General features: G+C 41.8%; 1 protein-coding gene across 2 annotated transcripts in view; it reads left to right on the forward strand.

Moving 5' to 3' along the window:
- Arhgap21 (Rho GTPase activating protein 21) overlaps window positions 1-25,784 on the forward strand; it is a 128,554-nt gene that overhangs the window by 51,306 nt on the left and 51,464 nt on the right. For both annotated transcript variants that reach the window (XM_051151244.1, XM_051151245.1), the window contains 2 exons: window positions 4,489-4,668; window positions 7,062-7,086. In XM_051151244.1, coding sequence (XP_051007201.1) covers window positions 4,489-4,668; window positions 7,062-7,086 — 205 coding nt within the window. The remainder of the gene's footprint in view (window positions 1-4,488; window positions 4,669-7,061; window positions 7,087-25,784) is intronic.

The raw sequence follows: 25,784 nt of genomic DNA on the forward strand, positions 1-25,784 counted from the left end.
TCTGCCTTTATGAAAGGAGAAAGAAAAACTTCCCATGACATCATCACCCTAAAAAAAATTTATATCCAAAATACCAAATAAGAAAATATAGGAAGTGGGCTGGCGAGATAGCTCAGAGGTTAAGAGCACTAACTGCTCTTCTAGAGGTCCTGAGTTCAATTCCCTGCAACCACATGGTGGTTCACAATGGTCTGTAATGAGATCTGATGCCCTCTTCTGGCATGTAGGTGTACAGGCAAATAGAGTGCTCATATGCATAAAATATGTAAATAATTCTTAAGAGGAAAAAAAGAATACAGATATTAAAAAAAAAAGAAAAGAAAAAGACATGAAGCATTATTTCAGACTGGAAGAGGAATGAGTACAAAGCTATAATTATTATAACAAAGTGCTGGTGAGAGCGTGGACAGCAGCACCAAAAAATCAACAACACAGGGCTGGAGAGATGGCTCAGAGGGATAAGAGCACTGGCTGTTCTCCCAAAGGTCCTGAATTCAATTCCCAGCAACTACATGGTGGTTCACAACCATCTATAATGAGATCTCGTGCATTCTTCTGGTGTGCAGTTGTGCATGCAGGCAGAACACACTATACATAATAATAAATAAATCTTTAATTAAAAAAAATCAACAAGACAATGACCACAATTAATGTACATTCCAATGATAACTTTAAAATCAATGTCTTCAATCCACATTTCAACAATAACTTTATTATTAATGTTCTGTGTTCTCCAAAAGACACAGACTGATTCGTTGGATCAAGAAAGAAAATCCACCTATCTGTTGTTGTAAGAAACATCTTAAGCTGGGCATAGTAATCCCAGCACTTGGAGCAGAGTTCAAGTACAGCCGGGCTACACAGAGGAACCATTACTTTAACTCTTAGTTAACCATCTTAGGGTAAAAGAATAGGTAGATAAAAGTACTCTAACCAAATGGGGCTGGGCAGCAAACATGTCTCCCTGTCTTAATATTTAATAGACTAGACTTCAAACTAAAACTAATAAGATGAGATTAAAAAGGGACAATTCATTCTAATCAAGGGAACAGTTATATTACTATCCTAAACATACACATGCCAAAATCTGGTACAATCAACTTTATTTTTTAAAAAATGTACTGCTGGATTTAAAAACAAGGATTAACATCCTTCCGTTAATAGTAGGTGATTTTAATACCCCACTTTCTCTAATAGACAGGTCATTTGGATATTAAAATACATAGAGGCATCAGGATTAAGTGACATCATACATCAAGTGGATTTAACAAATCTACAGAATATTCCATTCAAACACCAAATAATACACATTCTACCCAGCAGCACATGGAAGCTTTTCTAAAATATCCTATGCTACCACAATGCAAAAAAAAAAAAAAAAAAAAAGCAAAACAAAAATCTTAAAATTGACGGTGAATCACTACTGGTTTAATATGCTAAATTCTAGGCAACCCCCCCCCCCCCCAATTGCTGAATGGTCTCTTTGGAATTGAGCATTTAACTCCCTCTTTCCACGGCTTTAGGCCTGACACTGTATTTGACCTTTATTAGTGATTGACATGTGCCAGGCAGCAATGGCTTGGAACCGACCCCCAAATCTAGCCACTACTGAATAAATCTTATTTCAAAAGTCAAACAGTAGGCAATTTTCCATCGTCTTTTTTTCTCCCGCTCAACCAGAGTGCCAGGTTCACGGAAGTAAGCAAGTTCCAGAAAGCAGAATTATGTTCACCTCAGCTCATTTCAGCATGCAGCTTATTATTTCTGCGTGTGTTGAGAGGTTTTCATAATTGAAAGTATGGTCTGTTAGGGAGGCAAATTTAAGAATCTTGAAATTCTAAAGGCAGATATGCAAAGAAGCCAAAACTGTAAACCCAGCATTTGGGACGTGAAGACTGGAAGCTAACTCATTGAATTCACAAAGTCTTTTATACAATTTCTGTAAATACTTTTTTTTTTTTTTAAAGAGAAAAACGAAACGATGGATCAGAATAGCCACATTTGGAATACTTTGGTTATCAGTTCATATTTTTTAGATAGGTTGACATTGGTTTTGTGCCTGAAAGGGGGCTTGGTTCTACAGTAGGTTTTTTTCCAACTGCCTTGATATACACATACTTTCTAAAACACAGACAGAAAGAAGGAATGAAGAAAGAAAGAAAGGTTCCAAATTCCTGGAATCAGAAATGAATAAGGAAGCACTACAATAGATACCAAAAAAATTGAGAATATTATAAGGGACTATTTTAAAACCATGTGCTCCATTAACTGGAAAACATGAAAGAAATGCTAAATTTCTTGATGTAGCCAAACAACCAAAATTAAACCAAGAAGTCAACAATCTAAACAGACATATAACTTAAATGAGGAGATTGAAATAGTAATAAAAAGCTTCCAGATAGAAAAAAAGTTCACGACCAGATATCCTAAGAGCAGAATTCTATCAGATTCTCAAAGAAGAGCTATAGCTAACCCTTATACTATTCCTAGAAGAAGGGGCAGGGGTGGGTGAAAGAGGAGGAGTGAAAAAGAAAAAAGGAGAGGTCCCAAAACCCTTCTTTGAAGCCTGTATTACTTTCATACCAAAATCAGGTAAAGACAACAGAAAAAGAAAACCATAGGCTCACATCCCTGGGGACTATAGACTCAAAAATGCTCAATGAAATAGTTTATAAACAGAACCTAGACATGCATCGCAAAGATTATACAATATGACCTGGCTTCATTCCTGAAATGTAGGGAGGCTTCAACACATGCAAGTCAATAACTGTCATAAACTACATAAAGGGGCTTAAAGACAGAAAAGTGACATGATCATCGCAGCAGACAAAGAAAAATGCCTTTGACAGAATCCAGCATGCCTTCAGGATAAAAACTACTAGGGAATGTACAAGATGGAGCCATTACAAAGCCGTGGGGTCTTAGGACAACAGACATCTCATTCACTGTCATTAGGAGAGAAAACAGGAAAATACCGGCATGTTTTGAGTGGGTAGGTAAATGTCAGTTCTCTTTGTATTGCTGTTTTCCCATTGTGAGGGAGAAGGGAAGAAAGAGCCATTTAGGACGAGACACTGTAGTGTATCTTTGAAAGCACCAAAAATCAACAACACAAGTATGACAGTTAATGCACATTTCAACAATAACTTTAAATATCAATGTCTCCAATTCACTTTTCAATAATTACTTTAGAGAACACAGACAGCCGGTCTTTCCTCTGGATTAGTGATCGTGACTTTAAAGTGAGTTAGCTTGCTTAGCTTTTGTTTCTCGCCACTGTGTCCACCTGGAAAGGCTAAGGCCTATAGTGGCCAATGCTGGTTCCCCAGGGTCAGCCAGGAGATACTGAACAATTGTAATTGTGGTACATTGGCACAGCTTTCAGGGAAGCCTGAAGACTTGGGGTTGGTGATGAATTAAGACTTAGGGTACAAAAAGGAATGAGGCATGAGTTGGTTTTTGTTTTTGTTTTGTTTTGTTTGTTTGAGACAGCATTTCTCTGTGTAGCCTTGGCTGTCCTGGAACTCTGTGTAGACCAGGTTGGCCTCAAACTCATAGCGATTCACCTGCCTCTGCCTCCCCAGAGTTCTGGCATTAAAGGCGTGTGCCACCACACCCAGCGGGCTTTTGGTTTTTACCTGTAAAGGATTTTCAGTCTTGGTCTGGCAGGCAAAGGCTGAAGTGGGACCTTCAAAGCTAGAATCTTGGAAGGGTTATGATCTCTGTGGATATGAAATTTTGGCTGAGAACAAAGGCCTTTTCTGCTGTTTTCCAGTATTTGTTGCATTGAACTGTATGGAAAGGCTTGGTTTCTTTACTTGAGAATTCTTGTTTCTCCTCTTTACCTTTTGTGTGTTGTGGGATTTCCTTAATGTTGTCTTTCATGCTTTCTATGACGTTTTTAGTTTTAATTATTGTGCCAGTGATTTCTAAGAATTCTCTCTTGCTCTTTAATTTTCCACAATATAATTATTTTCATAGTTTTAGTCTGTGGAGTGGTAGGGCAGAGATGGCGCAGAAGTTCAGAGCTTCGCTGTGCAAGCCCAAGGCCTGGAGTTTGGATCACAGCACCCACTTAACAAGCTAGGAGTGCTTCTGCATGTACCTCTAACACAGTGGGTCATTCCGAGGAGCAAGCTCCACACGCTCCAGGCTCAGCAAGAGGCCCTGTCTCAAAGGACGTGAGGCAGAGAAAGGTGGAAGACACCAGACATCTTCTGGTCTCTGCGCACATGTAGAGATGTCCACACTTGCATTGACACATGTGCATGTAACGTACACACACATACGTATACACACGCACACACACACATGTACGCTTGTCTTTTTGGCTTTGGTGATTGTAACACATCTGACTCTAGGAGCAAATATACATCTTCTCCACTAAGTTCATATTTATACTCAGATACTATGTTTGTACATAAGGTTTTTTAAAATTAAATATGTCGTGTGTTTTGTAGTTAAATGTTACATATCTTTGTACTTTAGGTGTCAAAAACTAAAGATGGAAAAGAACAGAGTGAAACTGTGTCACCGTCTGAAGACGAACTGTTCTCCTGGCCAGGTCCCAAAACAGTTATGTTGAAGAGAACCTCTCAAGGCTTTGGTTTTACCCTGAGACACTTCATCGTTTATCCCCCAGAGTCTGCAATTCAGTTTTCATATAAGGTAAGAAGATTCCCATCTCCTGGGCTTTTCCCCCTTCTCACCTTCCCTTTTCCTCTTTTCTATCTTAAAATAAATGTTACATTTGCATTCTGAATCTTTTTTTTAAATGTATTTTTTAACCTATAACAAAAATGTTAGTTTCTGAAATACACTGATTCTAAACTCCCTGCCTATTTTTCAGTGACTTCTAGGCTTCATTCTTCTCTTTGTGATATGTAATTTTCCCTACTATCTAGATAGAGTGTATTCTTCGGGCAGACCATGGAAATTGGTGATGAAAATATGCTGATGGTTACAGACATTTGCTAACTGTCGCATATATCATATGATAGTCAGAATTTTAACACATGGCTGACCAGAGTAAACCGTGTGAATATTCATCAGTGAGAGTGTTCCTGTCTGAAAAGCAGCAGCGTGTGATTCTTAGCTCCACTTGACATATGTAGCTACCATCCTTTACCACCCGTGTTAGCTCACTTCACCCACTTCACAGTGAGGCGAGTGATATTAGCCCCATGTACCAGACATAGAAACTGAGCTAGATCCTTTACTGAGTAAGTACAGTGGACCTGGAACTTGAACTTGGCTATTGTGTGGATTAAAGACATAGAAAGATAATGTTCAGTTGGATCTAGAGAGCACACTCTTCTTACTTTTTACATTTTGGTTTTTGAGGTGTAGTCTCACTCTGGTTCTGGCTAGCCTCAAACGCACAGAGACCTGCCTGCCTCTGTGTCCAGAGAGCTGAAATTAAAGGCATGCCACCACACTTCCCTGCATTCTCCGTAAGTGCCTCAATGCCTCTTTCCAGGAAAATATATTGTCTGATAACCTTTTAAAGGCACCAGATATCTTTTATTCTGTCTGGCTACTTTAAGAATCTATTGATTAAGCTGGGCGTGGTGGTGCACACCTTTAATCCCAGCACTTGTGAGGCAGAGGCAGGTGGATCACTGAGTTCGAGGCCAGCCTGGTCTACAGAGTGAGTCCAGGACAGCCAGGGCTACACAGAGAAACCCTGTCTCAAAAAACCAAAACCAAAACAAACAAGCAAACCCAAACATATATTGATCTAAAAGCTCTGATAATATTACTTATACATCCGCCAGATACATGTTAGAGCTGTGTAATTTTTGTCTGTTTAGTTTAGATCCCGAAGAGCATATAGGTAATACAATTTTTATAAAATAATTTGCTCAACTCAGGTTAAAGAATATACCTGTATTAGAAAGTATTTATGGTGTCTAAAGAGTCTGGGTCTGATCCCAGCTCTGGCTCACAGTAGCTTTGTGACCTTGCATAAGTCAGTTGTCAGACAATAGCAGTTCCCTTGTCCACAGGAAACATTTGCAATGGGAACTGATGACAGTGATGTGCAGTACTGCAGTTTGGTGCCAGTATCCATGCAGATAGGTCTGTCTCTATATGCTTTCCATGGGAAGTATGTTTTGGAGCATTTTTCACGTTACTCCTGAAATTTTATCAATTTACTCAAAGACTGTGTGTGTGTGTGTGTGTGTGTGTGTGTGTGTGTGTGTGTGTGTGTGTGTGTGTGTGTGTGTGTGTCTGTGTCTCTCTCTGAAGGGTAGACCGAGGGCCTTACACTGCACCACTGAATTCTACCCCTAGCCTCAAAATAATTTAAAACAATTTTTTAGTGCTTTATAGTTTTTAGAAGTGTACAATTGATAACAGCAATGTCTGTTATGTCACTTAGCTGGCAACCGATTAGGCTCAGAACAGAGCTTATAGCCAGAAGAAGAAAAACAACGTTTGGGCAGCCAAAAATAAAGGTCAAGAGTTATGTAATAAATTACCAGGCTTCAGCCAAAGCTCCATTTTTGTTTCTGCCTTGCATGGTAGCTTTGATTCGGTCAAAGCTCAGCAAATACTCGCTCACACTAGTTTTCATAGTAGTTTTTTAAAAGTAGCTTTTCTAATTTCTTAGCTAGGCATAGGCTGCATGGCAGAAGAGCCTAACTACACCAAACAGATGAACTCCCAAATTGAGTACAAGCACTGGAATCTGTAGCAATAGCTCTGCGTCTTGTCCTAGCCCATGAAAGCTCTTTGACAGTCACTGCAGCACAGTAAATAGTGGCCAGCCTGTCTCTGTCTCTTCACCTGCTTCTCTGCTGCCTCTGCCTCACTGTCCCCGCTAGGTAGTCACACACCCTCAGCCTTTCCCAACTACGCTGCTGGTTTCTTTCCCTCACTTAGCTTCACTTTTTGTTTTTTATTTTGAAAATTCCACCCTTCTGACAAAGGTACTGTTAGCAAGATTCTAATTGGTATTTATTATACACCAATGATTTGTTTTAAATTCAACTTTGCTGTGATCAGCTAAGACTTTACTGTTGGTGTTCAAATGTGTAATTTCTTTTATTTTGCAGGATGAAGAGAATGGAAACAGAGGAGGTATGCCATAAAGTCTTTATTTTTTCTCTAAAGGTTCCCCTGTTCAGTCACTGTTCTGAGGGTATTTTATTTTATTTTATTTATTTTATTTTTGAAGGTCAAGTGTAGAGCAGTTTTTAGGTGTGAGAACCATGGGAGTTAAATATCCTTAGCTTGCTTGGTGAATCTCATCACTTGATTGCTATGATTTGAGTTCTAATGCTTTCGGGGGTTTTATGCAGGGCAGTTCTATAGTCACTGTAAGGCTTTGACTTAAGTCATTTTTGTAAACTTAGCGGTCCCGTCAGGGAGGCAGCATGGTGTATTTTATCAAGGCAGCTTTGGACCCTTCTTGCTCTAAGAAGGTCTCATCTCACTCTAAACTTAAATGCACTTAAGAAACATCAGATATGCAGCCTGAAACGGGTTGTTTCTTAATTCAGATTTGGTCTTAACTTTCATTCAACTTTACATGCAATAAAATAGATTCTTAAAAACTATCTCTGGGGCTGGAGACACAGTTAAAAGTAGTTTTTGCTCTTGTGGAAAACCAGAGTTCAGCCCTCCGGACTCAGAGTGGCTCAGAGCTTCAGGAGTTTCCAACGCGAGGGGATCTGGTGCATTCTTCCAACAGTGAACAAAAGTGGGACATTAATGTTGATAGGGTATTAGTGTATTAGCCACAGGGGTTTAATTTCTGTAAGCTTTCCACTAGTTGTGTTGGTTTTTGTTCTAGAATCCTGCTGTACATTTAGTTAGGAATCTTCCTTAAACTTCCTAGGCTTTATTTCTCTCCTTTGTTCTTGTTGTGTGTTGTGACTCCAGCATTACTGAGAATCTGCCAGCTTCTGTCTTGTCGGGCATCAGCTTGGTTTTGTCTGATGCTTTCTCACCACCAGCTCAAGTTTAATGCGCTTTTGCCAATAATGCCACATTTGCAGCAATTAAATTGAACATCATGTGAGATTTAGTAAATGGCGTGAATCTTCTGTTCCCATCAAGATATGATATAAAAATAAGCATTCCCTCATGATGGTGAGTTCTGGTGTGTTCTTTTATAGCTCATTTGACCCTGGACAATTACTCAGAAACTTCTTGACAATAGAGAATTTTGCATTTTCTGAAGTTTCATGTCAAGCAGAACAATACAGAATATTCTTCCTGTGTCTTTTGCATGATTTTTTAAAAATGTATTTGTGAGTACCAACAATAATATATAGGGTTTTTTTCTTAGTAACTTTGTTTCTATCCCACGTATAGTCCACAGCATTAGTAGATCTTTGTATTTTGCCAACCTGCTTTGGTATCTTAAGAGTTGTCATGTTTACAGTTAACATAGAAGGAAGTGATTTCTTTCAGCACTGTCCAAGATAATCTGCAGGTATAGGTCAGGTAACATGGATCATAGGTGCCACCTGTGCACGATGGGCCACTCCTGTCACCATCTAGTACCTATGAGGGCTGAGGATGAGTTCTAAATGCTCCTGGTGTGACTTAGTAGAGGTGGCTGGCAGAATACACTCCAGTATGAGAAAAGGGCATTTGAGTTCTTTGTCATCTTCCTGTCATTCCTCAGGCTGATGTGCCAAGAGGTTTGGTGCATAGCATCTAGAACACCGCATCTGTTACAGGGGAAATGCATGCCTAATAAATACAGAAAAGGTTAGCAGAAGAGTGTGTGTAGCTGGCTGTGTACCTGCCACAGTTTATGGAACTGATTGGATGTATATGCTTTGAATGGGAAGAATCAACGTAAACAGTTTGAGCGTCCAGGTCTTAGAGCAAAACCTTGGAGAGGAGCACTAACATGCAGATAAAGGGTCATCTGCCCAGTCCGTACCTACTCTTGTCAAGACGGAGCTTGTCCACGTACAGAAGAATACATGTTCTGTAGTAAGAAACAAGTTAATTTTTAAAAAGGACATGAAGTTAGATAGGAAATGGGGAGTGGTTCTGGGAACGGTCTGGGAGGGGACAAATATGATCAAACCACAAGAAATTCTCAAAGAAGTGATACATTTGGGGTAAAAACATTACTTGGATTGACAGAAGATCAAGTACACGTGAGTGTGTGCTGCGGGTCCAGCACCATTATCAAAGATAAGCTGAACTTGCCTTTGAGCTTCCCCGCTAGCCAGAGAGTCAGGAAGGAAGAGGAACAGTGAGGGCTGTACGTCATCTGTAAAAAATACCTTCTTGTTTTCACTGAAGGCTGAGGCTGAGGCTGAGGCTGTCTCTCATGCCCCTGTCCTGGAAAACACAGAGAATGCAATGTTGCTCCAATGACTATTTTTCAGTGGATTCACATCCCCAGGATATAATTCCTTTAAAGGGTTTCTCAGGCAGGAGCACGTTGTGCCTCAGGCACACTGAATGCCTGTGGGCAAGTTTGTTATCTCTGTGGTGCTGCTGCTATCCACAGGTAGGGGAGGGGCTGGGACTCTCTTATGTCTAAGAAGTAACCTAGAAAGTGTGGACCTTTTGTCCCTCAGAAGAGCATGGGAAGGAGTGAGAGCGCCCACAGAGGTTGGTCTCTGACACACTTGGAAAGAGAGCTGCTTGGTGTGGGGAGGCGGATGGAGTGTGCCACTAGCACGCTCTTGAACACTTCATCCAGAGCAGACTTCAGAGTGTATGTTAGGGCTCTGCTGGTCCAAGGATGAGGCAATAGTCCTCCTTGTCGGATAAAACAGCTGAAATAGCTCACTCAGATCACCTGGCGAGAGAGTGGCAGAGCCAGGCTTGCAAAACAGTTATCTCAGCTACTCTGGGTTCATAGTTTTGTTTTTAAACTTGTATCTGTTGCCTTATTTTTAAGTATTCTTCCTCATTTCTTTAATTTTGTTTCAAAAGTGTTTCCACCTTTAAAAAATGTTCTAGCATTTAGGACCAAGAAGAGTGTGTTTTGAAATTGACCCTGAGAGAGAGAGAGAGAGAGAGAGAGAGAGAGAGAGAGAGAGAAATTGACCCTCTGAAGCTTGCACTGAGAAGGTTGAGATAAGGAAACATTTCATATCTGTGAATACCAAATGGGAACATTTGGGTGAGGGGAGCCCTAAATTCCTTCTAGAAGCAGACTTTATTCACCATGACATTCTGAATAGCTGGCTATCTGTGGACCTTTAAAAAAATAATAATAATAATACTTTCCTGAGCTGGAGAAGTCTCCTGGGCTCTGCCTGCCTGATAGAACTTCTGCTATTCAGGGCTGGGCCGCAGGCTGCTCCACAGAGCCTCTTTAGCCCAGGCATAGGAATACTATTTATTTTAGGGAAACTAGTTGTTCATTGGGGTGTGTTCTGTACAAAAAGAAACTTCCTGCTCTGGAACAGTTACTTATAGATAAGTGTTTTGAGTGCACCCTCATCAGAGGCGGCTTGTGTACTATTTACTGCTTTAATTCAGTGCAATGTTATGTTTTTTTTTATTTCAGTCTTGTTTTCTTTTAAAATGTGTTTCCAAGACTGTCAAGATTATGAAACTCTTCCATGTGAGTTTTGTTTGGTGTAATAGAATCCCAGCCTCCAGTGTGGTCATCAGAGTCAAAGTGTGGCATCACTTGAGAAAAGATAATGGCCAGATTTGTATTATAATGCCTAAGAGACCCTGTGATAATGCCAAGATGCTGTAAAGCAATTAAAGGGTTTGCTTTGTGTTTTTTTCTTTTGGCTATTTAGTGAAATCTCTTTTGGCATTTAATTTTCTAATAATTAAATTTATCCAGCTTTTGTTTTTATCGTTTTTTGGGGGGGTGTTATTTTATGTTTAAATTTTTTATTTTACATTTTTTAGTTTTCTGTACAGTGTTGTAATACAAGAGAAGACCATATAAACAGTATATTTTGGAGAGAATAGCTGTCGTGGACAATTGATACCATGTTGACACTCACTATCCTTTAAAGTTCTAGAGTAAACACTCTTAACCACATGGGCCTAAGGCTGAGTGTTGCTATTATTTCCCTTTTTTAGTTCCATTCTATTTCCATTTTTCCCCCTAGCATGTTAACAGTGGGGCGGGGCACCTGGTAGTTGTGTAAACTGTCTCAATTTTGACATCTGTGACTGAATAGCTAGCTCTGTGTACTAGTGTGTTCCAGCATTGGCGAGACCCAGGATAGGCCAGATGCAGAGGAAGGAGTTGTTCTCTGGCACCAGCTGAGCCCTAGAGGAGACATACTTAGCTGGGGGGTTTTTGTTTTTTGTTTTTAATTAATTTAACTGGGTATTAGTTAGTTGCGTATGTCCCATTAACTTTTAGTCCTGCTTAGTGGAACAGCTGTGGGTTTCTTAGTCTTAAGTGCACGCTGGGAAGTAGGACAGTGATGGTGATGTGGTAGACGGGCAGCAGTGGTCCTCACTGTGGCTTTCCAGGGTGGGTCCGCATGTTGTCCCTAGTTCTAGGTGATGGAATCGAGATGTGGCATTTAAGTAAACAGCAAGAGGTGGAGCAGTCGTCTTCTGGAGTTTGCTCTCGGTTCCTGCCCTGGCCTCTCAGGAGGGAGAGGGCTGTGCTCTCCTGGATTGCCCACACTGTCAGCGGGCGGTGCGCTGAGCTTCGGGAGCAGCTTTGGCTTGTGCAGAATAATAGCTTTTCACACATGTCCTTTAATTCTCCACATCCTTACAATCTAGCTTTTGTTTGTTGAGCCTCTGCTTAAGAACAAGGCATATTTATTTGCCTTCATGTCTAAATTGGCTTTTCCTGTTGAGTCAGTTATATTGTTGATGTATGGACTTGTTTTCTGTCATTTTTATGAGATAATAAGGAAAGTCTGTGTAGTATGTATTAGCACTTAACTTTTATGGCTGGAATATTTCACGTCTGCATGCACGCGTGCGCGCGCGCACACACACACACACACACACACACACACCGTTTATCCATTTACTCATTGATGGGCATTTGAACTTTTTCTTCCCTATGGCTGTTGTGGTTGGAGCCTATGAGTTTCAGTTGTTTGGGAAGAATCCTTAGGAGTGCAGTTGCTGGTCATACTGTTTTCTACTCAGTCTTCCCATATTTCCAGGCAGCGCAGGAGGGCAGTCATTTCTCTATGTTCTCTCTAACAAGCATTCTCTTCTGTTTTTGTAGTAGAGCCAACCTAATGGGTGTGAAGTGAGATCTCACTGTGGTTTTGACTTGCATTCCTTAATTGATTAAGTGCTTTAGACATCTTCCTGTGTACATCTTGGCCATTTGTGTAACCTATTTGGAGAAATATCTGTTGATGTCCATTGTTCATTTTTGTTTATTTTTAAAGTATTATTTTATTTTTGTATGTATATGGGTATTTTTGCCTGCGTGTATGTCTGTGCACCATGTTTATTTGTGCCTGGTACTTGAGGAAGTCAGAACAGGGTGGGACTGCAGTTACAGATGGTTGTAAGGCACCATGTGGGTACTTGGAAACAGGGCTGTTAACCACCCAACTATCTCTCTGGCCCTTGTTGCCCATTTGTAAAATGAGCTTGTGTTTGTAATTCATTTGTAGTTCTTTATATGTGGATTCTACACTCTCACTGCGTGGTTTGGATCTACTTTTCTCATTTTGTGGGCTTCATTTGTGTTTGAGATTTTTCTTGTTTTTTTTCCCCCATTTTTAGAGGAGGGGTTAAAAGACATTCTCTCTCTCTCTCTCTCTCTCTCTCTCTCTCTCTCTCTCTCTCTCTCTCTCTCTCTCTCTCTCGCTCTCTCACTCTCTCTCTCTCTCTCTCGCTCTCTCTCGTTTTTCAAGACAGAGTTTCTCTGTGTAGCCTTGGCTGTCCTGGACTCGCTTTGTAGACCAGGCTAGCCTCAAACTCACAGCGATCTTCCTGCCTCTACTTCCCATGTGCTAGGGTTAAAGGCGTGTACTACCACCAGGTGCCCACACTGTCACTTCATTCTCCTGATAATGAGCAAATGTTTTGGAGTAGTATTTAGTTCATTTACTTTTTATTTTGTTGCCCATGCTTTTGTTAAAAGCTTTCCAACGAGTGAAAAAAAAGCCAAGGACAGACGTAAGCTCAGGTGAGCCAGGCTGAATTGGCTGGGAAGAAAACAGACTGTTTTTTGTGCTGCTTGTGGAAGCCATGGCTGTGCAGCTGGCAAGTCCCGCAGATGGAGCCGTGTCCGCAGCCCGAGGGAACGCTGTACTCAGGTTATGCCGATGCTTATCTGGGAACATACATTTGTTAAACTGATTGAACCTTCCACTGAATGTATTTTATCTTAGCTGCAAGTTATAGTTACATCTCAATAGATGACTTAAAGAATATGTCGATTTGTTTAGTGTTGGACTGCTTTGAACAACACAGCTATGAACCTTCTTTGACCTGCTTGAATCCAGAGGAATGCATATGTAGGAGTGGCACTGCTGAGTCATAGGAGCACACAGGTGCTGCCGGGGTGCACGCTAGCAGCAGTGAGCACTCCAGTCGCTCTGGACTGGCACTCTGCTGTCTGCGTGTTAATCTTTTTTCAGATTTTTGGTCACTGTAGTTGGTATAGACAGTGGTATGGGTTATAGTTTTAATTTACATTTTCCAGAAGACAAAACTGATTACAAGTTCATTTAAATTATGTACTTCTAGGCATTCTTTGAGTATTCCAAATGGGGAACTTGGTAGCTATGTAAATATAGTGCAGGTCCATTGACCTTGCCTCTCAAATTCTTACTCTGATGAGGTTCTTATTTTAATGCAGTCTGAATGAGCGATGCTTGTTTTTAGTACTATGAGTTCTCTTTAATAAATTTGCTGTATCTGTGGACATGCAGATACACCACTGTGTATCTTTTTTGTAAAAATTTATTTATTATGTATACAATGCTCTGCTTGCATGTAATGCCTGCAGGTCAGAAGAGACACCAGATCTCATTATAGATGGTTGTGAGCCACCATGTGGGTGCTGAGAATTGAATTCAGGACCTTTGGAAGAGCAGCCTTAACCTCTGTGCCATCTCTCTAGCCCCACGACACTGTGTGTCTTTAAGATGCTGTTTTGATTCATCAATCACAATCAAAACTGCAGTTTGCCTATCATTATTATTTTGGGGTCTGGTTTGAGACCAAGAAGAGTTTTTTCTTAGGCTATTTATTTTTATTTCCATGGGAGTTAGTGTAAAGGCTATACTTTTGTGGTTACAGTGCAGTGGAAACTTCCTTGCTTACAGTGTCACGCTCAGTCTTGGTGTGGCATGAACTTTGCTGTACCCTGGGAGTTGGCTTGTCATTATATAGCTTCCACCAACAATGTTTTTACATTATTAAAGGTTTGATTAAAAAGAAAAAAGGCCCGGCGGTGGTGGCGCACGCATTTAATCCCAGCACTCGGGAGGCAGAGGCAGGTGGATCGCTGTGAGTTCGAGGCCAGGTCTACAAAGCGAGTTCAGGACAGCCAAGGCTACACAGAGAAACCTTGTCTTGAAAAAAACAAAACAAAACAAAAACCAACAACAACAACAAAAAAAGGGAGTGGGGAGAAAACACAACAGAGCCTGACTGTAGGTGTTTACAAAGCCCTAGATATTTATCTGGTTTTTCATAACACACATCATACGTGTTATTCTGTTCCATTGGTCTTTATGATTTTGAGGGACATGGTTCCTCAGTATGGTCCAAGCTGTCCTAGACCTCTGTAGCTCAGCTCTGTAGACCAGGCTGTCCTCAAACTCACAGAGAACTGCCGCCCTGCCCATTGGTCATTTTATTTGCATCAAAACAACACTGCTTTTGATTGTGGTGGCTTGGTAAGTGATTCTATCCTGTAATGTATCCTTCATTTGTTCAAGATGCCTTGCTTGGGCTGAGGTGTAGCTCAGTGCGTTGTCACTGATCTAGCATGCATGAGGCTCCAGATTAAACCCATGAAAAGAAAAGGAAAGAAAAGGGGGGAAAAAAAAAGAAAAAAACTGACTATTCAATTGCTAGAATTTTTATTGCCTATGTATTACTCTGGAGGGGTGTCTCAGTGGTTAAGAGCACTGACTGTTCTTCCATAAGACCTGAGTTCAAATCCCAACACCTACATGGCAGCTGACAACTGTCTGTAACTGCAGAATCTGACATTCTCACATAGACATACATGCAGGCAAACCACCAATGACATAAAATAAAAATAAATGATTAAAATAAAAAAATAAAAAATAAAAAAGGAAATTTTCTGTATTAAAACAAACAAACAAACAAAAAAACCCCACCTTGGCTTCAGGAGGCAGAGGCAGGTGCATCTGTGAGTTCAAGGCCAGCCTGGACTATAAGAGATCAGTGTCCACTCAGGACCCCTAAGACCAAGTTCCAGCACAAAGGAGGTTCATCTGCCCCAGAGGGACAGAGAGAAGGGAATAAGAGACCAAGACAGGGCAAGGAGGGCAAAGGAACAAGGAAGAAGGACGGCTTCCAGATAGAGAGGAGACAGACATGGCCCTTAGGAAAATGGCAGGTTATGAAGGAAAAGAGAAACTCCGCGTTAGGATGAGGTGTTTAATTTCAATTGGACATCTTAATTAGGTAAGCCAAAGGGGGCTTTTGATTGCTGGACTTCAATACTTTGATTGCTAGGCCTTGGTGGTCAGCCTCAGGAGGAGAAAGGGGCCCAAATAAGGGAATGGACCTTTCTGGCTAGCCTTAGGAGTATAATCTAACAGTTTTTAGCAAGGCAGAGGGAATGGGGAGAAGGGCAGGGCCCGCCAGAGCCATGTCCACCACTGTTGACCAGGCTAGAGACCCTTCATCGATCACATAGTGAGTCCAGGAGAACCAAGGATGCACATTGAGACCCTATCTCAAACAAAACAAAGCAAGCAGGCAGGCAAACAAACAAACAACCCCTAAAACAAAACAAAACAAAAAAGCCCTTGCCATGTTGAATCTTGTAGTGTGTGTCTCAGGTTAATTGCTCTGCGTCTTTTGGGATAACCCTTTGGTTTTTCTTGGTTCATCTTTTGATACAGTGACTATATATTGATTGGAGTTTTTGATGTTAAACCAACCTTGTATTACTGAACCAAACCAAGCTTGTTAGTACTGTGTGCTCACCGTCAGCCCTGTCTGGTTCTTCCTTCTCTGCACAGTGACTGTATTGGGTTCAGCAGACAGGGAGCAGTGGCAGCTCATAAGAGTTAGCAGGGGAAATGATTATCGTGGACAAATGACTGAAGAGGAGTGGGACAAGATGGAGTGATTTGGATCTGGAAAAGGTGAAGGAAAGATTTGTTAGTAAAAGCCTCAGACTGTAGTCTGTATCTGAGGAAGACTCAGGGCAGTGGGCAGTGGAGGAGTTGGGGAGCAATCTTCTTGAAGAACCTCACTTTGGGTAGCAGTGGGGACATGCAGCTTAGTGTGGACATGGCGATGTTCAGATGGTTGGCCAGCAGCTACCTGCAGAAGGTTCTCAGAGGGATGCTGGCACAGTACCCTCCTCCACAGGCTGGGCTCTCGGGCTCCATCCCAGCTGATGGCATTTGATGCTCTGCATCCTGCCTGCCTTGTTGGCTGGGCCTGAACACCTTGTTTCTCTTACAGCCCTTGGGCGCTGTGAAGCTCTTTACTTTGTCTAGCTTTCCTGTGTTGTCCATGTGAGAAACAGTTGACCATGAAGCCTGCTTTACTATACATATTTAGAAACTTTTGTTTATAGCTAATGAACATTTTTATTTTTTGTTTACTCTTTTAAATTTTTATTTTGTTTTATGTGTATGAGTGTTTTGCCTACATGCATGTCTCTGTATACCACTTTCATGCCTGGTATGCATATTGGCCAGAAGAGGGTATTGGAACAGTGTTTTTCAACACCTGTCATGTTGCTGTGACCTCTTAATGCAATTCCTAATGCTGCGACCCTTTACTACACTTCCTCATGTTGTGGTGACCCTCAGCTGTACAGTTATTTTTGCTGATACTTCATAACTACACATTTGCTACTATTATGAATCGTAGTGTACATATCTGATATGCAGGATGTCCAATATGTGACCCCTGTGAAAGGGGTTGTGGCCCACACGTTGAGAACCATTGCCCTGGAACTGGACTTTTAGTGGTTGTTAGTTGTCACATAGGTCTTGAGAATTGAACCCCTGTCCTCGGGAAGATCAGCCATGGTTCTTAACTGTAACGTTATCTCTCCAGCCCCTGTTTAATCTTTGTTGTAAGAATTTCGATCAGATGTTCTTATGAATCCATGTTTTAAGGTTAAAGCCATTTCTCCTTCATACTTCCTGCTTGATAAGTTAAGTAATGTTATTTTCATTCTTTAATATTTAGCTTGGAGACTCTACTTATCTCTGTGCTTCCTGCATATGATGGCTGTGCTGTGTTGAAATTCAGTTTTTATTTAATGAAATGCTTTGCCTCCCTTTTTGTTTCGTATATTCTTCAGTAATCTTGGAGACACAACTTTCCTCTTATTTGACTTACCTTTTTGGCAGTGCCGCACACACAAACACACTTTCTCTCTCTCTCTCTCTCTCTCTCTCTCTCTCTCTCTCTCTCTCTCTCTCTCTCTCTCTCTCACACACACACACACACACACACACACACATACACACATACAGTTATTATTTTTCTCCATACCCCTAATTCTCAGCCATTTTACTACAGTGGGTGTAGCTGAGGGTTCTCATGTTGGGTGGAGTCGATGGAGCTTCTGTGACTGTGGACAGACAGTCTTCCTCAGGTCTCATCGCTGTCTATGTTTTTTTTCCATCCCTGGGGATTCAATTAAATATTTTCATTTTAAAAAATAACTACATTTTCATATTTTTGCTTAAAATAAAGAAGCTAATGGAAAGGTGATAGCTAGCCCCAGTTTTTTGAAGGGCTCTTTTGTAGGTAATGTTTCCCAGTTATTAAGAGAGAGAAGACACGCTCATTAGTAAGACACTGGAAAATCCCTGCTCACAGAGACAGGCTGGTGAATGCTCATGTCTGTGCTGAGATAACTGAAAATTCCTGCCTCCTGATTTACCAGTTCAGAGAAACTATGGCGCTAGCACAAGCTCAATACTGGGAAATGAGAAGCAAAAACTAGTCATTAGATTATGCAAAGCAAACTGCCTTGTTGTTCAGAATGGGCTTCCCCTCTTCCCTCCCTCTGTGCTCACCCTCCCCCGCCCACTCGTCCCCCATAGACTCAGGACTCTTTGTGTTGACTTGGCTGCTCTTGAATTCTGGGGCTCAAATGGTTCTCCTGCCTCAGCCTCCCCAGGCAGGCACTGGCTACAAATCCACCCACTTAGCTATCAGCATGTTTTTGAAATGATTTCTATGTATTCTTCCCAGAGTAAAGATTATGAAGGATAGGAAACACCTTATGGCTGAATTGTCAGTGAGTAGGTGCCTGGCACACAGAAGAGGCTTATGTGCACCTGTGGCCATTCAGTAAAGGGAAGGACACTGACACCTGTTGCGGTGGCTACCATGGTGCTTCCTATGAGACTGTTACCCATGATGTAGAGTTTGGTATGTCAGTCTGTGTTTGCTACTGGGTGGAGAAAACTAGTTCTGTGGCTCCCTTCTCACTCCCCATAGTCCCTGTAGTACAAGGTGAATGGTATGTAGTGATTTAGAAACCATATTTCAATAAGTATGTGTATTGAGAAAATAACAAAAATAGGGAACTCTTGGACTTACATAGAAACTTACACTCTGTAAAATAAACTGGCAGGTGAAAAGTTTAAAAGGAAATCTTGATATCACTTAATAATAATGAGTGATAGTCTACAGTGAGAGGAACTGAGCTGGATTGGAACAGACGCCAGAAATCCACTTTTTAGGAGTAGACTTTAAGATCTGAAAAACATAATACATGAAGGTAACTTGGTCAAGAAATTAGGTACAATTTCAAAGTCTGTTTAAGAGTTCTAAGTACTTTATTAAATGTGAAAGACAGCTTCAGAGAGTACTGATCCACAGTATTCGTCAGAGGTGTGCAATTGTAAAAGAATTAGAGAGAGATTCACTTTAGTGTGTGAGCAGTGTCTGAGCCCGGTTCTGAGCTCTGTGGAGACTTTGTCTTAGGAATGTTGCGTGGGCAGCCCTATAGTGGGGTGATTTTAAGCTGTCTTTTCCTAGTTGCTCCATAGCTTGTGGCCCTGATTACAGGCACCACCCTGCTGGATTGCCCCGTTTCCAGCTAGCCTACACAGAAAGTATGTGATTCCAAACTTAATACAAGTTAATTGTGGGGATTTCAGCTCCTGCTTTTAATGTTCAGGGGATACTTTCCTCTGTGGCATAAAAACAGAACAGAAATATTTGCAGCTAAAAGCTGAGTACATTAAACTAAGAAGTACGTTTCTTGTTTGCTCATTCACTTAGCAAACACCTGTTCCATGAGCCAGACAGTAAGCTGATTGCATGGAAGGAAGCAACATGGCCTCTAGCCTCACTTCCCTCAGAGTGTTGATCAAATGTGACCTGATACAGTGGACTTCCTGGACTGTTTAATACAAACAGCCTGCCATTCACGCTCTCTTTCTCTCTTTGTAGTGTTCTCTGTAACATCACCTCACACTAAAGCCTGCTCCCCCACCCCCAGTTGACAGATAGGGCAAAGGTTTTTGGTTCTCCTCCTCCTCCTCCTCTTCAAACTCAAAATAGTTTCTGCCATACATTTATTAGAAATATACAGACCCACAAATTCACAGACATGACACTCTGATTTTAATTTTTAAAGCATAGAAACAAAAGTATGTTCAATTGTTACAGGATTGTGGCAAAGGAACTCATTTTACTGCCAGGGAAGGGTTCGCAGGACATTCATTAGACTGTTGATGAACAGAAGGGGAAGGCAGCACGCCAGGAGAGACTTCTGAGACATGGCAAGTAATGGGTGCAGGGCAGGATAGACTGTGTGTTATTAGCTGTGGGTTGCTGACATGTGGAGAGTCATGCTTAGCTTTTCCAGGTGACTGAATAAATGAACACTCCACTCACCAAAGGATGCTGGAGGGAGAAGCACGTCCCTGTCTCCAGCGAGCAGGGTTTAGTTTGGAAGAAGGTGCTTTTTCTATGCTCCTAGAATCTCCTCTGGAGTTCTTAGATAGAGGAATGGCCATTTAGCAGCCCTCAGCAGATATGCTGGAATAGGTCCTGGTGTTAAAAAAAAGAAAAGAAAAGGAAAAAAAAAGAAATCCAGAGAGCATGGAGACACACGTAAAGGTGGGACCAGGGGAGATAATGTCTAATAGTGGCCAGAGAAAGACAAAAAGACTGAGAACAGCCAGAGTCTGTGCTTTGTTGGTAAGTAGGTGGTGCCAGTGAGAAACTTTATTTGTAGTAGAGGATGCCTTAGGATAGCGACCAAAAAATACCTTCTGACAAATAGAAAGTTTTAGGAAAAAAATTATTAAAGTTACAGAGAACAGTAGAGTTGACAGGCGGATGAGGAAAGCAGACATTCAAGAGCTGGGACATGCTCAGGGACAGTAGTGGATGGTGGTGAGTTTGTATGTCTGTCCTGGGGATGTCTGTTCCTACAGAAAACTCCACAACACAAGGGTGTAGGGACGAGCCCTGGTGAGGATGTGCCCTAGGAGAGAGGCATGCAGGCTCCCAACAGCCAAATGGAAGGAAGAGGAGGAGGGAACGTCTGGAAGATGCTGTAGAGGTGACAGAAACAAGTGTGTGGGAAGCGCTAGCTATGGATCAAGGCCCCGGCAAAGGCTGTGAGGACTAAATCCTTACATGAGATAGGACACAGGAGAAAAACCCCTCAAAATGAAAACCGAGCATAGCGGGGGGGGGGGGGGGAGATGGGGGCAGGGGGAGAGCAACAAGTGCAGAGAAACGTGACAGATCCAGTGTGACCTAACCCTAACCCTGCACCGCAGGGAGCGCAGGTTAAAGTTACCCGAACTCTAAGAGCTGCTTTGAGGGACAGGAGTTGAACAGCAGCAAGAGCCCTTTCGTGAGCATCGGCAGGAACCCGCTGAACTTAGAAAGTAACTCGCTATTTCAGTTAGATTCAGTCAGCTGCGCTAACAGGCCAAGAACTGGGGGCTGGGTTGCTGTGTGGTTGGCAGTCTCTGTAGTTAGATCGGCAAATTGTATGCTTTGAAAGGTCACGGGGAAAGGAGGTTGGTGCTGCTGGTAAGTTTTGGTGAAGTGTGGGTCCATAGGTGATCTTAGAAGGAGCTTTTGAGGGAGGCTGGTAGCTTTGAAGAGTAGAGAGTGCACAAAGGAAGGTCTGGGCAAGACTGAGGAGCAAGCTTACTAATTGGTCAAGGGGTTGAGCAGTGGCAAATTCAGAGATGGGAGGTTGTTGCTTATGATTTAAGAGTGTTGTAGCAAGTTTGTCTGGGTTGTCAGAGAAATTATAGCCCAGCACAAGAACATGGCTGTGACTCTTAGACATGACACATGATTTATGAAACTCCTAAAACTTAAGGGAGAACACTCACATTGTGTGAACTTCAAGTACTCTGGAAGGCAGGGGTGGGACGGTTCATTGAAGGGAATCAACCTGAGGTTGGGGAGGTATTTGTTGGATGATAAATTGCTCCCACAATTTCTGCTTGGCCACAGCACTGAAACTTTTTGAATCACGCCTGCCACCTAGTGGTGGTACACTCACACTGCTCTCTGTTGCCCGCCCTGCCCCTGTACTGATTCACTCCTGACACCTAGTGGTTGTACCCTAACACTGCTCACTGTTGCCCGCCCTCAGAAGTGCTTAAGGTTGTTTTTACTGTTGGCATTTTCCAGGGTGACATTTTGAATTAGACATACGGTATTTATTGGACATCCGTTACATGCCAGGAACCATTCTGTGTACTTGAGATTTTCATGTGGCGCTTTTTCTTTTCTATAAACTCACAGAATTTGAATATATAGCTTTTAAAACACCTATAAATACACTTAATTTGAGTATACAGCTGAACAGATCACCATAAATTCATTGAATTTGAATATATAGCTGAACAGATCCACTATAAACTCCCTGAATTGGAATATATAGCCGAGGTCGACTATAAACTCACTGAATTTTAATATATAGCCAACCCGATCCACAGGAATCAGAAACTTGCTTATAAACATAACATGGGGTTGTCTTGTGATTTTCACATGTGAACCCTTCCTGAATTGGTGTCATGGCTTTGGGGTCTGTGGCACTCCTTAATGTTAAGCAGATATTTAAGGTGATAAAAGATTGTGGTGTGCGCTCAGCTTATGTGAGAAGCCACATCGTGCAGAGACGCCGTGCTACAGAGACCCATTGAGGTGCTTTCCTTCTGCCTGTAAGTTAACACTAAAGCTCTTACCTCTTGGCTGTGCCTGCCGAAGGATTTATAGTATTTGTGAATTAACTGACACCCGAGATTTAACTGAAAAAGCCTTAGGAGGATGTGAGGGGGCTTAAATGAAACAAGATGTCCCTGGTTCTTTAGGTAGGATCCTGGGGTTTGTGCTGTTAGCTTCTCTGGTTCCCAGTGTATGAAACATTCCATGGCAAAAAGAGCTTGAAAAACTTGGATGTGTCTGGTTTGAAAAAAATTAGCATGAGCAGCTTCAAACATAGTTTGCTTTTTAAGTTCTAAACAGATGTCCTTATTTTACTTTATTACTTAAAGGTCAGGTTGCAAAAGGGGAGTATATATTTGTTTATAGTATATGTCATTGTGGTTGAAACACGTCAGGTCACACCTGGACCCCGTTGAGAGATTATTATAACTTGAGATCAGGAACTCTTAAAGGTGTCAGATCTGCAGATTGGGAGATAAAACTTGACTGCTCCAACAAGTGTTATGAAAATGAGTGTGTCCTGAGTAGAATGTGGAGATGTAATAAATTACATCCTCCCCTGCCCCTCGCCCCCGTGTTGTTTTGCCCTTACCACAAAAGAAAAAAAGAAAAAGAAAAAAGAGGCTTATAATCAGCAATAGTATTTTAATGTTTGATTACATAATACATGTGTATTTTAAACATTAGGCAGTGTGTCTCTGTTAGGGTCTTAAGATTAAGATGGGCTCTTTAGCTGGACATGGTAAGCAGCTGTAATGCCAGCTCTTGAGAGTCTGAGACAGGAGAGTTGCTGTAAGTTGGAGATCAGCCTGCTGGTGCATTCCTGGGCAACTGAGCTAAGGAGTAGAGCCAGCAATGAAGCACAGTGCCTCACCCACCGCCTTCATTGCCTGTGGCTGAATGACCAGCAGCAGGAGTCCGTTAGACTGTGTTTTGTTGGTGTTGTTTTTGAGGAAGCTTCATACTGTTTTTGGTAAAATAGTTGATGTGTTGGTTAGTTTTATGTCAACTTGACACATGCTAGAGCCATCTGGGAAGAGGGATTCGTCTTCTTTTTTGGTCAATGTGTAAGACTTTCATTTATTGATCAATAATCTGCTGTGATCTATTAGTCTCAACTAATTTGGGTGTGTGTGTATATACACACAAATATATATACACATATGCATGTATATGTACAAATTATAAACAATTATTCATTATTTTCATTATTCATGATATCATAATATACATGCATATATACAAATTATATATAAAAGTTATTCATTATTTGCATTTATCTGAGTTTTAAGAAACAACCAAGTAAAGAAGTTTATATTTCAATAGGGTCAGATAATCGCAGACATGACTATTCCTTGAAAGGACAACTAGTGATCTCTTTTGTAAATTCCTAGTCTTAAATTTTCTTTATAGCTAAAAAAACTATGTAACGAAAATGAGCACACAGAGAGAATTTACATTTTTTATAAACTAAACTATAAACATCACTTCTGTTTTTTATTTGTTTTGAGATTATAATGTAATGACGTCATTTCCCCTTTCAGCACATCCTGTACACCCGCCTCCCTGCTCTCCCTCAAATTCATGGCTTCTTGTTCTTTGGTAGCAGTCATTGCTGTTTTGGGGTGTGTGTGTGTGTGTGTGTGTGTGTGTGTGTGTGTGTGTGTGTGTTGTTTCTTTCTAATACATAAATACAACCTGCCCAGTCCTTCGGTGTTACTTGTTTGTGTATGTTTTCAATACAGACCTTTTGGTATTGCATAGCCAGCTGGAGGCCCTTGGCTGGGGAAACCTGGTTCTCCCGCTCTCAGCATTCGTTAGTTGCCTGTAACTCTTGGTCTACAGTTGAGGACTCGTGAGTTTTCCCCCTTCCGTGTTAGCACATCTGTTGGTGTTGTCCTCAGTCCGCTCAGGTTTAGGTGTTCATGCTAGTGAGGCTTCATGGGTGTGGCTTCTCTGGCATTCCTAGGAGACAGGATCTCACAGCGAACATCCTGTTCTCTGGCTCCTAACAGTCTTTCTGCCCTTCTTCAGCAGTGATCCTTAGCCTATGTGTAGGAGTTGGTTTGCAGATGTATCCTTTGGAACTGAGCCTCACAGACCTGCATTTTGATCAGCTTTAGTTTTCTGTAATGATCTCCATCTGTGGCAAAGAGAAATTTCCTTTATGAAGAACGAGGACTACCCTTATCTGTGGATATAAGGATAAATACTTAAAATGTAGTTAGGGATGATGCCTACTTAGTAACATGGCAGACAATAGATTCTCCTCCTAGATCCATGACTTCACTGGCCCCAGGTAGGTGGCTAGATTTCTAGTACCAGGCATGACTTCCAGCTTGTTGAGTTGGCCTTATGTTCAGTTACAGAGCTGTTGGTTCCTGCCACGGTGTGCGCGCCACTGTTACACCCTTAGCATTACCATGCCATGCTGGCTGCTGTGGTTTGTCAGCATCATACATATCTGGGAGGGCTGTTGGTTACTTCTCCCCTTTGGAAGCTCGTATGACCCCTTTTGGTATCATGAGTGCTAGTCCTCAGGGAGGAGGCATTGAGGTCAGGTCCTGCCCAGGTCTTCTGGGTGTTGGGTCTGAAGTGTGTGGTGTCTTAGCAATAGGGACTACCTCTCACCTCTGGGAGGCAACCAGGGGCAACAGCTATAGCCTATAATGTTTTGGGACTCCCTTGACCAGCAACTCAGAAGAAGGCTTCTCATGCCTTCCTGGTTTTGTTAAATAGTCTATGGCTTTTGAGAAGAGCATTATCAGCCCAGCTGGCATAATTTCATTTAAACAATGTGTGTGTGTGTGTGTGTGTGTGTGTGTGTGTGTGTGTGTGTGTGTTTTAGGTAGATAATAGTATGATTTCTAATGATGTTTTCAGACATCCTTACTGTTATTTACCTTCCTCCCCCCTGTGTTTATCTCACACTTTCCTTCCTTAACACCTTCCCACATTTTTCCACTTCCCACTGTTGGAAGAGGGACTGTTAATTGAGAAAATTCCTCCATAATGTCAATTCTCCCTGGCGTTTTTTCGATTAATGATTGATGTGGGAGATCCCATCCCACTCTGGATGGTGACCACCTTGGACAGGTAGCCTTGAGTGTATATGAAAGCAGCCGAGGGAGACAGTGAGCAAGCCTGTCAGCAGCACTCTTCCGTGGCCTCTGCTCCAGTTCTTGCCTTGAGTTCCGCCCCGACTTTCTTCAGTGGTAAGAGCATGACCTGATAGCAAAAAGTGACCGGAGGACTGTAAGCTGAACTACAGCCTCTCCTTCCAGGTTGCTTTTGGCCGTGGTGTTTTATCACGGCAGTAGAAACCCTCAGACAACGGGATGACTTCACAGTGCCACCGGCAGTGAACAGGACTTCCTTTTCTCCGGGTCCTTGCCAGCATTTGCTACTTTTGTCTTTCTCATGGTAGCCACTGTGCCTGGGATGAGGTTCTAGCCCACTGTGATTTTGACCTACATTTCTCTGCTATTTAGTATTAT

Source organism: Acomys russatus, chromosome 9 (assembly GCF_903995435.1).
Source record: "Acomys russatus chromosome 9, mAcoRus1.1, whole genome shotgun sequence".
In the NCBI taxonomy this organism is placed as follows: Eukaryota; Metazoa; Chordata; class Mammalia; order Rodentia; family Muridae; genus Acomys; species Acomys russatus.